At 33.8% G+C, this 20,078-nt stretch overlaps 2 protein-coding genes across 2 annotated transcripts; one reads left to right on the top strand and one right to left on the bottom strand.

Moving 5' to 3' along the window:
- The first annotated feature begins 1,757 nt into the window (after positions 1-1,757).
- Positions 1,758-9,585, top strand: LOC100245716 (uncharacterized). The gene is made up of 13 exons (XM_002277605.4): positions 1,758-2,362; positions 3,028-3,180; positions 3,283-3,495; positions 3,578-3,667; positions 3,813-3,929; positions 4,892-5,161; positions 5,682-5,838; positions 6,398-6,475; positions 6,992-7,092; positions 7,198-7,368; positions 8,162-8,236; positions 8,942-9,049; positions 9,140-9,585. The coding sequence occupies exons 1-13, from the start codon at positions 1,976-1,978 to the stop codon at positions 9,488-9,490; spliced, it is 2,271 nt and encodes a 756-aa protein (XP_002277641.1). The 5' UTR covers positions 1,758-1,975; the 3' UTR covers positions 9,491-9,585.
- On the bottom strand, positions 9,066-14,857 carry LOC100252701 (protein LAZ1 homolog 2). Its single transcript, XM_019223172.2, has 10 exons — positions 14,727-14,857; positions 14,046-14,254; positions 13,381-13,437; positions 12,584-12,692; positions 12,054-12,238; positions 11,891-11,979; positions 10,995-11,244; positions 10,260-10,493; positions 9,972-10,188; positions 9,066-9,470 (listed from the first exon to the last, which is right to left on the bottom strand). The coding sequence occupies exons 2-9, from the start codon at positions 14,205-14,207 to the stop codon at positions 9,976-9,978; spliced, it is 1,299 nt and encodes a 432-aa protein (XP_019078717.1). The 5' UTR covers positions 14,208-14,254; positions 14,727-14,857; the 3' UTR covers positions 9,066-9,470; positions 9,972-9,975.
- Positions 14,858-20,078: the final 5,221 nt, after the last annotated feature.

Here is a 20,078-nt window from a genome sequence, read left to right as displayed (position 1 = left end):
AAATACAATGGGTATATTTGGTTCCAAAAGAAAATAAAAGAAATTTGGGGGGAATAATTTTATCATATTTGACTTTAAAATAAAAATTAATTATATATTTTAAAATTATTTAATTTTTATATAATAAAATTTTAAATAAAATTTTTCTTTAATAATAACCGGAAACAAATTGCATTAGAATATGATAGAGAAAGAATCATCTTTACTTAAATTCCACACAAATTTATCCTCCAAAATACATAATAAGTAATTGCATAAGGGTAAAGATAATAGAAAACTTCTATCATTAGCTTGTAAAATTAGAATCCTAAAACTTTCAAATCCTAAACCCCAATTACATCCATTAAAAAAAACTCACTTTTTGATCAAAATTTCTTCTTTTAATTTTTTCAACTACATAAAAATGTTTTATATAGGAAATTAATTACTTAACTATACATAAGCATGAATACTTCAATTGTAATGACGGAAAAATCTAATTAAAAAATATATCTTAATAGGAAAATATTAAAGATTTATAAATTGACTCTAAAAAGAAATTGTGTATTTAACAAAATTTAAAAAATTTAGAGATATATTTATAAATATTTTTCTTAAAAAATGACTTTTTTTTATTGTATAATGTATACAAGAATATTATTTAAATATTTGTTTTATTCGTATTCAAATATTACCTTATTTTTTATAAAAATATTTCTAAAAAAAATATTAGAGATAAAATAATACACGCTATCACAAAAATCACTCTCGGCTCTTACAGTGTCCGTGTCCCCATCATCGTCGGCATAAACTTTTAGATTGCGGCTAAACAGTACGGGCAAAGGTTGCGGGAAAGAAAAAAACTTATGACATTTCAGATTTTGTTGATTGTAAGAACAATCGAAACCATACGGCTGTCTTCGGTAGAAGCCGTCATAAAATGGCACCACAGTGGAAGAATGCTAAAATCAACGTCCCATTATTATTGGTTAATTGCTTTTATATCGGATAGGGTAATGTGGGGCTGGTGGCCTTATCTCAGCCATTAGTTCATTTTAATAAACTGATGGGTTGGGCCCACCAGTCGTTACGATCTTTAATCTGGCCGTTATCTCTGATTCATGGGCCCAACATATCCACAATTGTCTCTAAAGTAAGTGGTAGCGTCGGCTGGCCTTCACCATGTAGGCCCATTCAATCCATTATTTGAGAAGGCGCTTTTTTTTTCTCTTTTAATTTCCTTTTACAAATACAGTTAATCAATAAAGTCATATCATAAATAGAAATCATAAAAATTACTAAAAATGATAGAAAGATGACTTTTTAAATTTCTTTTTTACATAATCAGCAATTTTTTTTTTTATTTCTATAAAAATGAAAAATAAATTACTTAATATTTAGAAAAATTAAATATAAATAAAAAAAAGTTTAAATGTTTTGTTTATCCGATCACCTTATTTATTTAAAATTTTCTTTAAAAGTTAGAATCATTAACTTTCAAATTTTTATTTTTTCCAGTAAACTCTTTTAAAAGATTTTATGGGGCCACAGCGCAACATGGAAGCCACGTGGTTTCTATTTGGACGTCCATGTCACCAAATCGCCCACCAAGTCAGGAGTCATTCAACCCGCGGCGATCCTATCACCAAGCTATTGAACCACTTTCGGCCATTTCGAAGAGGGCACGGCCCTTCTCATGCTGCCGCGTGGCATATCATTCAGGTCGGCAGACCCGTGCCCTCTAATTATAGGTCCTTCATTATTAAATTATACAGCTCGTGCTGGGACGGCTTTCCCTCTTTCTCTCTCTACTTGAGCGTAACGAAAAGGTCTCCTAAAATTCGAAAAACAAATGGATTCCCAAAGTTCACACGCAGGAAATGCTTTGCTCCGCTTTTATCTCATATTTCAAATTCCCTTCCAACCCCTGATCTCCATCAATCTCTCTCCGTGTTCCGCTGCCTGACCCCGCCGCGGGTGGAATATCGTTTTATCCATGGCGGACGACTTCACCAAATCAGTCGAGGATGGCCTCAAGCTCGCCAAGCGGATATACTTCGGGAAGGACCGGTCGGTGACGCCGCCGAAGCCGGTGTCGATGGATAAGTCGTCGAAATCGTATCTTCCGACTGCGCCGATGGTGTACGCGGTGGTATTCGATCCGGCGATTGTGGATAATCCGGATATTCCGAGTTACCAGCCTCATGTGTACGGAAGGTGCGATCCGGCGGCGTTGATTCCGCTTCAGATGAATGGGATAGCGTTGGAGGTGGATTGTTATTTGGACACTGCGTTTGTTACGCTGACTGGATCTTGGCGAGTGCATTGCGTTATGGGAAGCCGGAGCTGCGATTGTCGTTTGGCTGTGCCGATGGGCGAGCAGGTGTGTGAAAAGGAAGTTTTGAGTTTTTATTTTATTTTATTTTTCAATCAAAAATCTGAATTTGAGTTTGTCGTTTTCTTCATTGAATTTTGGATTTCTTTGTTATTCTTGTCACTTTCGCCATCGCTTGCTGCTTCGTTGTTTGACATTTTTGCCCTGCGTTCTGTTTTCGTTCTTTTAATTGTTTTGGTTTCAAAAAGATGATGAACTTGGTCCAACTGAGCTAAGTAACTATATTAGTCTCGGTTTAGTGGATATTTCCATCTAAGCTAAGTAGCTGTTATGTAGTTTTCCATCTATTTTCTCAGCGACCGAAGGGTATAGGGGGGAAATGGTGGGGGAAAGGACCAATCAAAGTATTTATTCGAGATGTACTATAAGGCTCGGAAACTTCTTACAACACGTATGCCAAGGGAGAAGGACAAAAAAAATCATGTCACTTGCCACAAACTCTATTCCCGTTATTTGGATCCATATTGTACATGATTGTAACGTAAATGAGAAATTTCAATATTTTGCCATTGATATAGCAAGTTGAATAACTAAATGTAAGCTTATCTTTGTTTGGTGATTAATTAATTTATTTATTTTTTGTGTTGCTTTATCTCTGTTTCATAAATGTTAATATTTTTTTGTTCTCAAGCGATATATTATTTGGCTAACAGGGTTCAATTCTAGGTGTTGAGGTTGATGTCCCTAGAAAATCATATTGTACTCAACTGATCACCATGGAGGAAAATAAGGATATGGAAAAGGCATCCCGAGCTGGAGATGGAGGATTTTTAAAACCCCATATATTTACCTTAACAATTCCAGAGGTATATCTGTTATATTGAAGATGCTTTGAATTCTCCATTATCTGGAGTGCATGTAGCCAAGTCCATTTTACACTGAAATATATAATTTTGTTATCTTTCTAGGTCGATGGGGGTTCCAATCTGTCAATTAAAGTTAGATGGTCTCAAAAATTATTATATCACGATGGCCAGCTTACATTAATTGTACCATTTCATTTTCCTGAGTATGTCACTCCTGCTGGGAAGAAGGTTTCTAAAAAGGAAAAGATACAGTTGAATGTGAACTGTGGTACTGGAATGGAAGTTCTGTGCAAGACAACTAGTCATCCTCTCAAGGTACATCTTTGCTTAAAGTTATATTAGACCTTGTATTAGCATTTGATTAATGCATCTCAAGTGATGTGATTTTGACTTTCAGGAAATTCGACGCCAAGTAGGAAAATTGAGTTTTTCATATGAGGCAGAAGTTCTTACTTGGTCTAGTGCGGATTTTACTTTCTCATTCAGTGTAAGCCTCTGAAATTATAGTACATTGACTGTGGCTGTAATTAAAGTTCAATTATACTATATTCACATGGCTAGTTTTAGAAGATGCGCTTCAATTTTAAATGGAAAGTACCTTATCTTTCTGGCATGTACAACATTTTCTTTAGGTCCCTTCAAGCCATATTCATGGCAGTGTGCTTTTGCAATCTCCATCTGTCCATGATGTTGACCAAAGAGAGATCTTCTGCTTGTATCTATTTCCAGGAAATCAGCAGACTGGGAAGGTTGGTGTAGTGGTTATTTCTGTTTTATTAGTTTTCTATGTAATAATTAGTTCCTTTAGAATTTTTTTTTTTGGTCTGTTTAGAAGATTTTTCTTCTGTATTTCTTTCCTTGACATCTCTTTTTTATTTTTTTTCCTTTTTGGGCCAGAATGGGGGATTCATACATTCATGTTGGTTTTCTAGGATAATTAATGTATATAGCCTGAAATCATGGTGCATTATTTTGAATATACGAAATCATGATTTTCTATAGACCATAATTCTCTATTTCTAGGTTCATCAAGTTACCTGATTCATAAACAAGATTCATGGAGCCAATCTCGACTAGTGAGATAAGCATTTGTTTACTGAAGAAGTCTTTTAATCATCATCTCCAGTGGAACAGTGACAAATCAGTTTTTATCCTTTTTTGTTCTTTTAATATATTTTTAAAATAAGGAAAAGAATTATGAATTTGTGCGTTTATTTTTTTCCTTTATTTAAAAGCATTGATCTTTTTCATTCCAAAGTGTAGGAAGCTATGGTTATTGTTTTACAAAATGGTTCATTAAGATCAAGTTTCAATTGAACAAGCAAAACAGTGTTGCAAAAATAAGGGGCTTAGTTATCGAAATTGTGCAGCAAAGAATGAGAAGAAATGGATGCTTCAGTGAAAAGAAAACCAGTTCACTGAGAGATGAATTTAAAATTTATTGAGGAGTTAAAAATAACTATGTTTAGGTCCATATGAGTACATATGCATAGATATTTGTGTACACAATATTTTGTTGTGTATATTTATCCATTCACATATTTATATATTTATTTTTGTTGAATATACTTTATTTGACATGACATGTCTGTCAGAGCTGTAGATTTCTTTTGTTCCACATAGGTTTTTTTTCTTCAATTTTTTTTGCTGCCACATTTTTTTTTTGTCAATTATTAGATCCATTGTTCATCTTTTTCAATTGATTTCATAGGTTTTCAGAAAGGAGGTTGTATTTGTTGTTGATATAAGTGGAAGCATGCGAGGAAAGCTGCTTGAGGATACAAAGAATGCTCTGTCTGCTGCTCTCTCAAAGCTTGATTCAAAAGACTCATTCAGCATAATAGCTTTTAATGGAGAAATTTTTATATTTTCATCGTCAGTGCAGTTAGCTACCAAGGAAGCAATTGAGAATGCCATTCAGTGGATTAGCATGAACTTTATTGCAGGGGGTGATACAAACATTTTGCTTCCCATGAACAAGGTCTTGTTTCTTTGCAATTAGTTTTCCATGAAATCTTCCCCTAATATTCATTGGTTATATTATCCACTTTTAGCTCATTTGTTCCTTTTAATTAACATTGCATGATTTAAATTATTCATTAACCCACTGATGAAATGAAGAAATGCACACAATTAACATGTACAAGAAAATATGTAACATAAATAGAAGATGCATAATGTTTTAGAACTCATGCAATAATTGTTGTGACAAAAATCTATTAGTTTAGGGCTTGTATCACACTTAATAATCAACTGTTACTGTTTTTATTCACTAAACAACCAGTCAAGCAATTGACATCAGTTGAAATGTGTTCTTGTGATTTTGGAGACTCATCCAATCCATTAAATTGATGGTTTTGACCAACACCTGCTCTTATGGTCTGTTGCATCTTTAATGTTTTTCTAGAATAACTTAATTTAAATGTCACATCCTTTTCTACTTTTGCATTGTTGGTGTTTACTGGGAAATACCCACTGTTTCGGTCTTGCCTTTATCTCAGGCAATGGAGTTGTTCTCCCATTCTCCTGGTTCAATTCCTATCATTTTCTTAATTACTGATGGATCTGTTGAAGATGAGAGACACATTTGTGACGTAATGACGAGTTACTTAACAAATGAAGAATCGATACATCCACGAATTTACACTTTTGGCATAGGTAATTGTTTTAATTTATGGATTATATCTTTTAGACAGTTGTTCTATTTATTGATGTTTTGCCTATCAAATTACTGAACAGTGGAGAATCACATTTCAATATTCAAAATACCGTTTGTAGCAGAATTTCTTATGTTAATGTTCCATTCCACGTAAAGCGTGGTATGTCTTTCCCCAACTTTGCTGCACTCATATATATGCATGCATATTGGAATGTTAGTACAACATTGCACAATGTTCTATTTCAGATCAAGCTAGGTTCCACCTTTTCCTCAAATTCCACCTGCATGTGCATACACGAAATTACTCACACAGCATTGGTGTGTACTGTTACATGCTGCAAGGTTGGTTAGAGTGAGGCATGATGCAAGTTTAGATACTGTTTTAAGCATGATTCACTGCCTGGATTGAATTTCTGCTTTTTAAGTGACCTTATCTGATTATTCAATGATGTAACATTTATTATCTATTTAAGTTAAATCTTTTGGGGGTAATGTTTTCTCTCTTATATTGAACTTCCAGTTGATTTTTAATTGAAAAGGCTGCCAATAAAATTGCAGGTTTATATTGCAATCATTATTTCTTGAAGATGCTTGCAATGATTGGCAGGGGCCATTATGATGCTGCATATGATGCAAGTAAGTCCTGTACTTCGAACCTGCAAAAATGAGTTTCTCTTTGCTTTCTATTTTCACTTAGGAGCTGGCTAGACATAGAGTTGTACTAAATTTCCATTTGGATCACATGTTTGACTTGTGTTCCATTAATTGAATCTATTTTTTTTCGAGGTAGTCTGCTGATTAGTTATGATAATCAAATAAATATACAAACATTAGGGTTGGTGTGTTCTATATGTGTACAACATAAAATGGGTTGCTAAACACCTGTGGTAATGAGTGGTATGCTACATAACATAAAACCTGCACCTCTTTTGTGGTATACTGCAAATATTGTATATAAAATCGTTCAGAAATTATGAGTAATGGAAGCCAAGTGCACCTTTGCTAGCAGCTATGTCAGTTGCCTGGGCTTTTGTATGTGTCTTCAAAAATTATGGTCTGTAAAACTTAATTTTACATTTTACTTGTGCCAGAATAATATTAGATAAGATTACTATGAAGATTGAGTGTGCACTTCTGACTTTTGATATTCAGATTCGATTGAGCTTCGAGTGGAAAGACTATTTACCAGGGCTTCTTCAACCGTTCTTGCAAATATAACTATCGATGATTTGGAGGACCTTGATGATTTTGAGGTACACCTGTGAAGACTTGAATTCCTCATCATCATCATTATTCACATTGTAGAAATATTTTAGCATCTGGCTACTCCCTTGACTCTTTCTGAGAACTTGTGACAGGTGTATCCCTCCCACATGCCAGACCTTTCATCTGAAAGCGTGTGGACAGTCTCAGGCAGATACAAGGGAAATTTTCCTGACACTATTCAAGCTAGAGGTATCTTTGCAGATTTGAACAATTTTGTTACAGATTTGAAGGTACAAAAGGCAAAGGAAATCCCTCTTGACAGGGTAAGGTTCCAACTTGTGTGCTTATTATTCATTTGAGTTCTGCTCTGGGGCTATGTGATATTTTCTTTTCTGGTTTAAGAACTCAGAAGTTTTTTCCTTAATGCAATAATTAATCAAAGTGGGTATTTATATTATGTTATCATATAATGCATTTTTGTTACATATTTGGGTAGATTTTATCTTTATTTTGTCATTAGGAAACATTATACCTGTTTTTGATTCCAGGGTAGCTGAATGATGTTGATGCGCATCTATTGAAATTCTATTTTTAATCATTAATCCATGTCATGATTTAATAACTTGCAAAGACCTTACAATTTGTGTGGTTTTGTTTTCGGTTCTATCACTCTTGTCATGTATAAGCTCTTCAGCCCCAAGTTATAAGGGGTTGGGTTGGGGTTCTTGTAAAGTCAGTGTACTGTATTTGGCCTAATAGAATTAGAGCCTGTTTGTCAGTGTCTTTAAACAATATTTTTAGCCTAGAAAGTGTTGTCAAAATTTAGGGGACATGTTTAAAATTTTGAAAAATCACTTATTGTGTTAAAAAATCACTTCTAGTATTTTCTGAAAAAAATACTTAAGAGATGATTCTCCTAAAAACATTTGTAAGAAAAATATTTTACTAAAAACACTTTAAGTAGAAACACTATCAAATGCATGTAAGTTGGCAAAAGAAATCAAGTACTTTACATCATTTTCAGGATCTTACTAGTTACAAGAGTGTTTTGGGAAGTGAAAGTAGACAAATTCTTTAAAGTGCAGTTTTTATTCTCAGTTTTCCCTTCTGTTACAGGTACTTGCAAAGCAACAGATTGGCTGGCTCACAGCTCAGGCATGGTTTTCAGAAAATAAACAGCTTGAGGAGAAGGTTAGTTTCTGTGCTAACGAATTCTCTTTTGAAAAATCGTACTAACATGAAAGAGGTGGTTTGAGTACCCGACTATTGGAAATTTATTCTGGAAGTTTAATGTGCAGACGATCATTTTAAAGGTGCATTTAGATCTTGAGAAATAAGGCTTGTTTGGGAATCTTTTTTAGAACTATTCTTGATAACATTTTCTCTTGAAACAATTTTCACTTGTTTCAAGAATAAATTTTATTTGGGAACTTAGATATGCAAAACAGTTTTCTTGATTTATTCTTTATAAAATTACATTATACTTGTATATATAATGTAAACTTTAATTATTGTTTAAAACACTTTTAAAAAATAGAAAACTCTTCGTTATTACAGAAAACAACCTACTTTCAGAATAAATTTTCAAAACCCTGTTTTTTATTAGAAATATATCAAATATATTTTCTGTTTTAAATAATATAAATTTGTTATCAAGAATAATTTCGCCCTAGTCTTGGAAGGGAGAATCTCCTTCCCTTAAACTTGTATTGATTGGAGTCAATTTGTATGATAAATCATTCCAGTCTAAATATTCTATCCAATTGATTCCCAGATGGCTAGGATCATTCCATTGGTTTGCTAGGAAGGTCTTTGCCATTTCCTCCAACACTTCCACCAATTTTATGTTTCTGTTGGGTAGTGACTAAGAGAATTGCTTGTGCTGTCAAATGGCAGATTGCGGAAATGAGCATACAGACTGGTGTTATTTCGGAGTATACTCGAATGATCTTACTGGAGACTCAGGGAGGAGCCCAAGTTTCAGAACCTGGTCGAGTGCAAGAGGTATAGACTCCTTAAATGCTGGGGATAATATAAATGTATACCATTTTGCCATATTAACCAACCTAATGATTCGTGCCATAACCCTGTCAGCCTCCCAAAACAATGGAATACCAGAGGCCGGTAGTAGACTCTAAAGTCCAGAAAATCATATTGCTGCAGAGCTTAGGCGTGGGCTTTGGCAATGTGAACGCCACAGCTGAAAACTACCCACCGGGATCAGAAGAAGTAAAGTTGCCGGAGGCAGCAGAGATATTTGTTAAGGCAGCTTCCAATTGTTGTGCAAAGATGTGTGGTTACTGCTGTTGTATGTGCTGCATTCGAATGTGTACCCGAATGAACGATCAGTGTGCGATTGTACTCACGCAGCTCTGCAGTGCCCTCGCCATTTTGGGCTGCTTCAGCTGTGCAGAGTTATGTTGTTCTGGACAAGAGGGAGGATAGAGATTATTATCGTGGAAACACCCAGATATATTGTTGTATGTTGTTTTATAATACAAAATGATAAAATACAAAACAGATTATATTCTTATCATTTATTTCCTTGGATCAGGTTTACTCATCTACAGTTCATCTATGGTTCAAGCCTGCCACTACCTCTTTCTGGAATACACAAATCTTCGCAACCATGTCTCTCCTTGTAATACAACAGTGAACATATGTTTTTTATTTAATTAAATTTTTTTTAAATGTCAAGAGTTTTATTATTTCTACTGTGGAAGTACTATTTCAAATAGACTTTAAGAGCTGTTTAGGGTCTATCCTAGTTCGATGACAGGCAGATAATCCAAGGGAATTTGCTGCTATTCTAGGTTTTCTTAAACTGGGAAAAGAAACCTCAATTTTAATCGTACTGTGTAATACTAATCTAAAACCGAAAAAAGTCTTGATAAAAAATTACTTTGGACAATTCTCTACAACTCACGTGGCTACATTTTCTTCAGATCTAGGCTTCCTGGAAGATTTTCTTCGCTTTCTGTAAGATTTTTGTGGTCATGTTCCTGTTTCTCTAGTACCAATTCTGTGTCTTCTTCCTTGCCTGAACCAACCGAGATCTGGTGGAAGGTCTCCTGGATCTTAGTCACACCCCTCTCCACAGGTTCTATTGCTTGATTTATGGTCAGTACAACATCCTTGACAACCTGTTTAGAAAAGAGACGGAACAAAGTGTGAGAACTGAAGTCAAAAGAATATTAGAAGAAAATTTTCTTACATGTTGACCACCCTCTCGAACAATGTCCTGAACACTCTCAGTGATACTTGTTCCCGGAGCCTTTATTTGAGTTTCTGTTGTTTCAAGAACAGAGGGTTTCTCCTCGTCACCCTCCTCTAACTTCACCTCTGCTATAGTTGTTTCTGTGGTCACTTCTTCATACTCAGAAGCAGGGAGGAAACGATACGGTTCTGCCGAGAAGACAAAAACGTGAGCTACTGCTGCAATGGCCATCTGTGGAATCATAGACAAGCCTGTATGGTCATCATGGCTATAAAATTGGAAAAGATGCTTTGCAAGTTCTTATGATATAGACCAAGCACGAGATCTTCATCCTCCTGGGAAAATAAATAAATGACTCTAGCAAAGTAAATTGGATGAAATCTATAACTACAAATTTGTGAAATAAAAGAAAAATGGAGCAATGACAACATACAGAATATGACCGACAAGAAACTCAAAACTCAAGTAGCACGTATGAAATGAGCTATTTCCTAGCAGACATCATACTTTACAACAAACCTTTTTTTTTTCTCTTTTTGTTTTTTGTTTTTTGTTTTTTCTGTTTAAACCAAAAAAATAGGCTAATATGCCATGATATGGAGTTGTTTCACCAAAGAAAAGTAGTCATAAATTAAATTTCCTCAGGTCCAAACAGTTAGGAAGAATGAGTGGAAAAAGAAAGGTGTCCAAGAAGAATGTGTTTTGCAAACATAGCATAAAGAAGCGGCTTACTTCTATGCATATTAAGAAGTCCTGCAAACCAGTTTGAAACTTCCCCTGCTTGGGCCAAACTCCAAGTGAACACAACAATGCAATACCCACACCTTGCCACCATGTAGCAAACACAATAGCCTTGAAACTGATGAACTTTGCAAGTGGTTTTATTGATTGAAGTCTTCCATGAGTTACATTGTAAAATTGCACGAGGCAAAACAATGCCCACATTTGGCTAAAGTTCAACACCACAGCCATGTAAGGATACCTGCATTAAAAGGTGAAATCAGTCATGGAAATGAGACATACAGTCTCTACTCACCCTATTTCTGTTCATGGATGCCACAATCCAATAACTTCTGTGGCTTATGTCAATTATAAAGTGAACAGGTACTTTAGGAATCCAAACCAATTAATAGTTAATCTCCCAAATCGAGGTACTTTTCAAGTAATACTTCCAATATCAGAACACTTTCAGAATTTAATAGTATCCTTAGATATGGAGATGCAACAGAGGTGTTGGAAGGTGAAGAGAAATTAGTCTAGGAATAAATAAAGAGTCTTTTAAACAATTCATGTTGATTGTTTCTTAGGCTGAAGGATGGTAAGTTCAAATTTATAATAGCATCATTAGAAAATTAGTTGCTTATAAGATATCTCATCCTCTTGACCACATGAAAAACCGCAAAAGAGAAAGAATAAAAAGGAGGAAAGGTACAAGTTTGTGATCAGATTTATTTTCTTGTGAAAAGATCAAACAAATGGGAATCATGAATTAAAAGATAAAAAAACAGGATAAAGTAAATTGGAACTGAAAAAAATTCATTGGGTATATAGAAGAAATAACATTTTTATGCCGTCAAGACCACATTATTATAAAACAGGTGCAGGTTTGTACAGAAAATAACACATACCCATAGCGCCACTTGAATTCCCCATCACCATAAACGCCAAAGAGCTCCAACACAAATGCTAAGAACGCACAAACTGTCTTCAAAATCATCTGGACTATCCAGAAGATTTTAGAGTCCAACAGAATAGAAAATAAACTAGCTGATGGGAATTGTTGCGACTTACGTATTGTACAAGACCGGATTTTTCTATTCTGAGCAAGTCTTTCCCAAGCACACATGGTCTCATGAAGAAGTTCCTTAGCGATTTTTCTTGTAACCATTGTTTCTCATCCTCTCCTTCTAGCAATGGCTTGCTGAGCTGCTTTCTTGATTCATTTTCAAGCAGTTCTATGACTACTTCTTCTCCACCTAGAATATTGTTTCTTCTAATTTATTGCAATAACTTAAAAACACAGCTATAGATCTCATGAAGAAAATTAGGAGATAGTTATGGAAGAAATATGAATGGAACAGAGTTGTAGAGAGATGATGAGTCAGGGAATGCTAAAGATGCTAACACCATGGGGTATTGTTTCCCATGGTTTATTAAATTCAATAACTTCAACAGATAACAGATATCTTCCACAGCTTGAAGCCATATCAGACTAGTTAAGGACAGAAAGATTATAGAAATGGAATAGGACAATAAAATTGGCACAATCATATGTACGTAGCCTATTAGTGACCACTGTTCCTCAGAAATGTGCAGCTTACCTAGACAGGCAACCAAATAGCTACCAAAAGAATACAATGCAAATGCTTCATAGCAGCTCCTTAAAATATCACAAGCAAGAGACAATCTTGAGTTCCACAAAGATATAATCTAGCAAAGAGAAAATAAAAAATCATTAGACCAAAGCACAGGAAAACTGAAGTTGATTATTTCAAGAAAATGTTTATATTGCCTCATTTTATTAGCAACCCTTTTTTCAGATACCAATTCATGGTTCTCATGTAACTCTCACCGCCAAATCACCCCTAGCTCACAGAAAAGTCAGTTGCTGAATGCATACAAATCCAACATCAGTGTGATAAAGTAACAGTGAACAAGATCTACATATATATAGTCCACATCTAATAGACATTCTCCAAATTTCACCCTCAAGTCTGACATTTAAGTAGCTCGATGGTTTCTTCGTTCCATACTTTATACCTTATCATGTACATATAACATGTTAAGAATTCATAGTGGCCAATAAGAATCACATTATTGAAGCTAAAATAAGCTATATAATAAAAAAATAGATTAGAAATAAAAAGATATTCTTTTTATTACCAGAATTACCCTATTTCAATATGATAAGTTATCAAAATTCAGTGCGCACCAGACATGCTGATGAGGTTTTTTTGGACCAACAAACAGTTTCACTTGATAATGATACAGATGAAGAAAGATAGTTATTAAATCAAAGAACAGTGAATAAAGTGAAAATCCAGCTATTATTTCAAGATAGAAATATGCCCAAACTATTAAATGAGATAATGAATGAGCTTGTCAAATAGATCCTTACAGACTGGCAAGCATACACTGGAACCATGAAAAGAACTGCAACAATCCATTTTTGTTCCTGGAAAGAAATCAAATCAAGACAAAGTAAAGCCCTAACCTAAAATTTTCTCTTTTCAGCCTTTGATACATAAACCTCAGACTTGAAATAGAGAAATAAACAAAAACTTGCACACTTTTTTCTCATCAATAAAAAAATTCATTAATATGCATACCAATTATGAAGCATACCACATGGATATCTTCTTGGAAAATTATAAAATGCAAGACAGTTACATCCACTGCACCATTTACTTGAAGCAGGTAAAATTTAGAATAGCAGCAGTTAAACTCATTTTGAACGCCAGTCATATAAATATATAAATTCTTTGAACTGTTCATAGTTGTTTTTGACCAAAAAAGAAATGCAGTGGGGATTCAAAATCAGAGACATCAATTTTTTATGAATGTGCAAGTTGTTTATGCTCCATCAGTGCCTGCAATTGAATAAGAACTTAAGGATGTCACACCCTTTTAAAAAGCATTTTTCATATTGAATGAAAGATTCTATCCACTAATAAATTTACTCGAGAAAAATCTAATACACCAAAAATAATGGACTATGAAGCCAAGTAGCCAAGCAGCATGGAATTGAATGTGTTACAATTAAGATACGGGAAAATAACTAACTGCTGGTTTGGTGTATGATCTGAGATGTTGAAAAATGAGGAGGATGGAAAGGATCAATGCTACTACTACAAAGCATCCTCCAATTATGACAGCTGGCTGGTGAAGATTTCTGTATGTTCCTTGATAGGCTGAGGAGTAAAATTGATGCCATTCTTCACCCATCTTCCACTGCCAATGCTCAACATCTAGTAGACATACTCCTTGCTGTGCTGTATGTATTGATTAAACCAAAATATCACCAACAATATTAACATTAAGGCCAAAACATGTGATTCATCTAATGAAATTGAAAAAAAAAATAAAAAAAATCCAGTGATTGCAGCAATTACAGAATCGCCAGATCTATTCCATTTTTATTCACTTTTAACAGACAATGAGAAAATTTAACAAATGTATAGTATTCACATAATTCTCACTATGCTTTTTTTTTTTCCCGCTCATATTCTCCATAATTAAACCAAAAAAAAAAAAAAAAAAACGAGAACCAGCAAAACATCATTTTGTTGTTCTTTCACATTTTTCATAATCAGACAAAAAGCAAATCATCAATACTCCTTTATGACAGAAGAAAAAAAGCAAAATCGATATATCTTCATTAATATAATCTTCCCTTCCTTTGCAGATTTCAAGGATCGCATTACGAAGAAATAACTCACAGGACTAGAAATGCAAAATTCCAACCTCAAGTTCTTTGCCATTGCTGCAGAACCCGATCTCCCATGGCGGTTTTGAAACCCTAATTCAGAGTTCTTAACAGAGCCCCGATGTGGAGGAGAGAGTGGAGAATAACGTGAGTGATGGAGTTGTGGAAATAAGAGGGTTCAATACTGAGGCCTTTATATATGTTTGCCTCTGAATACGACACGTGTAATATTGCAGTTATAAATGTGCCACGTGGTTTGCGCGGAAGGACTACTCGCGGCAACCCTCTCAAGGCGGTCTTGCCGATAAACGTGCATTTTATTTTTATTTTTCATGTTTTATTTATTTATTTTTTATTGCGTATATAAGCATAAAAAAACCTATGCCCATTGTATGATTTTTTTTCCCCTTGAAATAGTCGTCTAAAATATTATTCAAAATAAATCACTTTTAAGATAGACATTTTTTATATAAATTTTTAAATATTCTTGTAAAAAATTCATAATGTTTCTTTAAATTGTAAGGATTAATGTTTTTAAATGATCAAATTTATTAATATATGAAATTATCATTAGAGCATGACTCAACTTGAGGGTGTTACCCTCTCAAGAGAGCTCATCAAATCGCACAAGGGCTAAAAAAACATCTCATTACTTAATAGATATAAACCATAATATCTTTAATTTTCGATTGATCGTATATTAATTATTTTTCGAGAAAGATAAATCCATTAAATATAATATATGAAATGACTATCATAACATTAAAATTTGATAAGATTCGTCAATATGATTCAAATCCAATAAATATTTTTTTTTGTTAAATTAAGCATAACCTAATTTTAATCAAATTCATATGCATCCGTATAACTTGTTTAATGAATAAATTATTATTTTTTGTTTAGCTTATGTAACATAAATTTGACTTATAAATTTAATATATATTTGATTTAGTTTAAATTTGTTATTTGATTGAGATATTAATCATATATATTTATATAATTAGATTATTTGTTATTTGAATTTACGTTTTTAACATAATTCTTATTCAGGTTTGATTTGACCTATATAATAGAATATTTAAGCTTTAACACAATATAAACACAATCCATCAACACAAATTATCACCCGTAACCCTATTCCATGCTCTCTCCAAAACGGGTTCATCATCGCACGATGTGTCCAAATAGTGAAAATGGGCTTATGGGCCAGGCGCATGCACACTGATGGACTTGGGCTCAACAGGAAATAATAAACGACTAAATATAATAGTTTGAACTCCCAACTTATTCTATCGACGCCATATGGTTCCCAACTTGTTCAAGAATTAGTGACTTACTTCAATTTATTCTCAAGACTTTTAATAGTTATAAAATAATTAATATTTTAAAAAGCTTAAATCTATGATATATATATATATATATATATATATATATATATATATATCATAGTTTTGAAAAGAGAAAGTTTAACCTATTAAGATTTGGGTCTACAATATATATTGTATTTTTGTAAGAGGAGAATAATCAATTTTCTTTTTAATTATCAAAATTTGAATTTATAATTGTACTATTGTAAAGACTAGAGGATGATAAACTTTTTAAAATGTTTAAGTTGATATATATGAGACAATCTTGTTTTTCGCTTAAACTTTTTTGTATCGGACTTTGAATCCCATAACATTTTGTTAAACAAAACATTGATACATCGTACTGTCCTTTCAAACTTATAAAAATCGAAAGGACAATAAATTTTCTTAAATGTGTGAGTTGCTATCTAGGTGACAAAATCTTACTTTTAACTTAAATTTTTTTATTTTACGTTATGCTTTAAATCTCGATACTGTTCATTAAACAAAACTCTAATAAACTATATTAGATAATCGATATTTAAACTATAACGATTTGTACCTCTAACAAATTGTTTTTATTTTTTAAAAAAATATCTTATTTTTATAGAAAAAAATGTATCCCAACATTAGAAAAATGCTTCTAACCCAATGTATTTCATTGGTGTGAGGGGTTTCCATGAGGATTACTTAATATTTTCTAAACGTGAGAGACTTCCCACATTAGGAAAGTCTTGTAATGGGTTTCCAAGTATAGGCAAGACTCCTCCCAATATATTGCATTGGTGTGAGGGGTTTTTGATATCTTGCTTAAATGTTAATATTTGAAAAGTTTTATTTTATTCATTGAGCAATTTTCCATGAGGATTACTTTATATTTTCTAAACGTGAGAGACTTTCCACATTAGGGAAGTCTTGTAATGGGTTTCCAAGTATAGGCAAGACTCCTCTGAGTCCCATAAAAGATATTTGTTGTCCCCAAAAACTCACATGGTCTCTCAGCTCTCATTCAAAATTTCTACAAATTCTTTGTTGCGTTGGTGCAAGTGTGTTCTCGTAGGTGGAGACCCTTTTCCATTTCCTTCTACTTACATCTCGAGGATTTTTGGTTGAAGAACCCCAATGCATATGGTGTTGAACAGTGCCAGATCCAGAAATATCCTTAAAATAAACCAAATAAATTATTAAATCCTACTACTTTTTAAAGGGTGCTTGTTGTCCTAAAATAATAATAAAAGCTTAATGAATATATCCAAGTATAAAAATTTTACGTTAATTGGTAGTTTAACATAATATAAAAGACAAGATAATGAATCAATTTCAATTGAAGTTTGAAACTTTATCATTTTTTATTACTTTTGTTTATTAGTTCATGTATATGTTCAAAAGAAAAGCACCCATAAAATTAAGTGTTAATTATAGCTAAATTTGTTCGAGTGTTATGTTGTTAACTTTTAAGATTTTTAGATCTTAAGACAAATTATTGTTGAAAATAATTTGTAGAATTTAAGGATAGGAGTAACACAAAATAATCCTTTACAATCTAGTCACTATATAAATCACCAACGGTCCTTTTTGCATGTAAGCCCAAGATCTTGAGAGATTATAATTAAAAATGATTTATAAAATTTGAAGATGAAAGTAATATAAAGATGTTTTTTACAAACTTGCTATTACATAGATCACATTCTATCTCAAGTTTAAGTTGTTAAGATTTGTGATGAACCACTATGAGTTTTCATAGTTTTGAAATACGTTTACAAAGTCAAGTTTACTATATATATATGGTTTTAAGAACTTAATTTCTCTAATGGATATGAGATATGTCAATCACCCTGCATAATGTCTTCATCGTAATTGAGACTAGAGAAAATACTTAGATTTTCACACTATCATATATAAACTATATGTTCATTCCCATGTAAATATTCTTTGCTCTAAGTCTAATAAACCCTTGTAGCTTTAAAACATGTTAATTTAACAGGTCACTACATATTTGAACCACGGTATGTATCATACTCCCTCGCATGGTAGGAGTCTTCTATTTTAACCTCTCCCCTCTTTATTTTCTCATCTATCTGTTTATAATCTGTGCAATCTTGTTCTAAGTAACCTATTGAGCATAGTATTCTTTTGTTGCAGCGTGTGCCCACTAATGGACAGTTTGTATAGATATGTATATATATAAATATCATGTTACCTCTTAAAGCTTCTTAAAGATTGAGCTTGAACTCTCTTGAGTGATACATAAGAATTTCCATGGACCACAAAAATGTAGAGATTCCAAATAAAATGTGATGGAGAAGGAGAAACGTTTTAGAATGAAACTGTTAACAGTACTGTTACTCGCACCCCAACATCTAGGTTGAGTTGAGAATGATTATGGAGGAGTTGTTTTCATGATTTTACAGAAGATACTGTTGATATACACTAATATAATCCAATCATGTCCAAGCTTCATGTAGGGATTATCAAGTGACCTCCTTGTAGAGTGGGATATTGATTCCGGGGCAGTGTTGATAAACAATTAAAATGGCTAGATCTTCTATAGAAAACAGCCAATGAGGATATATATTTGAACTCAGATGGTAGTTTCCAATGAAAGAACAGTGGCATATGGGGAAGAGTAGCAGAGAGTATAAGAAAATCTCTGGCTTGCCCCCTCCTGAGACACACGTGTTGGTCGGATAGTGATGGATGGGGAGTCATCAACATGTTGTCATCTTGACGCGTGGTTCGCCTTCGTAACCTTGAGAGTACAGAGCCACTTGCAGGGATCCACTTGTGTGGTGACATGACCAGGACATCTTCACGTGGCCCTGTGGTCTGCAATAGGCCCATGAAGATATAGTGTTGAAGCCACGCCACAGATTAAATTTTAGCTGGTCACAGACAGCCAGCTTTCCACGACATTGCCTTTGAATTCAGGGCTGGAATTTCACGAGCTTCCAGCATGCGGGATTCGCTTCCGATGAGATCAGCATGAAGCTCCCCCACTTGCTATTTCTTCCTGTTAATGAACAAGCTGAGAGAAAGAGAACGAGATCAAATCAGTGTTAGTACTATTGTGGTAACCGACTCAGGGGAAAAGTTCCCGACAGTGTTCAAGTATAGATTATTTTTAAACATATAAATGCATTTTAAAGTCATGAAAACTTGTGAACTTAAATGAACAATATCTAAGTAATTGAAAGGTTGAAGCCAACGTTTGGTGTGGGAATTTATTATTTGACCTCAATCCTGTAGGTCGGGATGAGGACGTCAATTGTGATATCCCACTCACACCATAAGCTTTTTAACAATATTTACAATTTTGGGACCGACCGAGTCATTACAACTATAGCCTATTAATGAAGATACATAGGCAGCATATTGTGGAGACCAATAGTCACTTTGAAATGAGACTTTTAATTAGTTTCTTTAGACCATATTTACACGGTTGGGACCGACCTGGTCATTACAACTAGAGCCTATTAATGAAGATATACAAGCATATTGTGGAGACCAATAGTCCCTTTGAAATGGGACTTTAATTATAATTCTTCATGGTTAATAAAAAATGGAAGAGCAAATAGCATCTGATGCAGCATGCTTCTGAAGATTTTTCAGGAATTTGGTAAGGGTTTATAGAGAGGGGTTGATTGGGGCGGTGGTAAGATTCAGTAGGTGCTGGGTGGTTCGGTCAGTAAGGGACATCCCCATGGGAACATGGGCTGTATCCCCCACCTTCTGTCCATAGGCCCCATGCTTTCTGGGTTCCTATTATTAAAGTCCTTGTAGGCAGAGCTCTATGCACCTCCCTATTTTTTGTCCTCGGTTAGCCAACTGCATATTAGTAAATTTCCCAGGCTATGTGCTTTACCAGTGAAGGAGAGAAGCTTGAATTTCAGAGTAATTACATCTTCACAAAGAAAAATATAGTCATGAACCCGGCCTTTGTCCATGATGTAACTCTATCGAATGATAGGGATTAAGCTTTAAGGTAAAAATTAGAAGGTAAATGGGTAGGTTAGAAGATGCTCAAGGATTAAGGTAAAGGGGCTT

This window comes from Vitis vinifera, chromosome 11 (genome assembly GCF_030704535.1).
Source record: "Vitis vinifera cultivar Pinot Noir 40024 chromosome 11, ASM3070453v1".
NCBI classification, from domain to species: Eukaryota; Viridiplantae; Streptophyta; class Magnoliopsida; order Vitales; family Vitaceae; genus Vitis; species Vitis vinifera.
This window is presented reverse-complemented; position numbering and strand designations above follow the sequence as displayed.

What these genes read in the sequence shown, in the direction of transcription:
- LOC100245716 (XM_002277605.4), top strand. Translation starts at nt 1,976, where the DNA reads ATGGCGGACGACTTCACCAAATCAGTCGAGGATGGCCTCAAGCTCGCC. An exon ending in CTGTGCCGATGGGCGAGCAG is followed by an intron (nt 2,363 to 3,027) that starts GTGTGTGAAAAG and finishes TTTGGCTAACAG; the next exon opens with GGTTCAATTCTAGGTGTTGA. An exon ending in AGGAAATCCCTCTTGACAGG is followed by an intron (nt 7,369 to 8,161) that starts GTAAGGTTCCAA and finishes CTTCTGTTACAG; the next exon opens with GTACTTGCAAAGCAACAGAT.
- LOC100252701 (XM_019223172.2), bottom strand. Translation starts at nt 14,207, where the DNA reads ATGGGTGAAGAATGGCATCAATTTTACTCCTCAGCCTATCAAGGAACA. An exon ending in CAGTGTATGCTTGCCAGTCT is followed by an intron (nt 12,693 to 13,380) that starts GTAAGGATCTAT and finishes TCTCTTTGCTAG; the next exon opens with ATTATATCTTTGTGGAACTC. An exon ending in ACTTCTTAATATGCATAGAA is followed by an intron (nt 10,494 to 10,994) that starts GTAAGCCGCTTC and finishes ATGATTCCACAG; the next exon opens with ATGGCCATTGCAGCAGTAGC.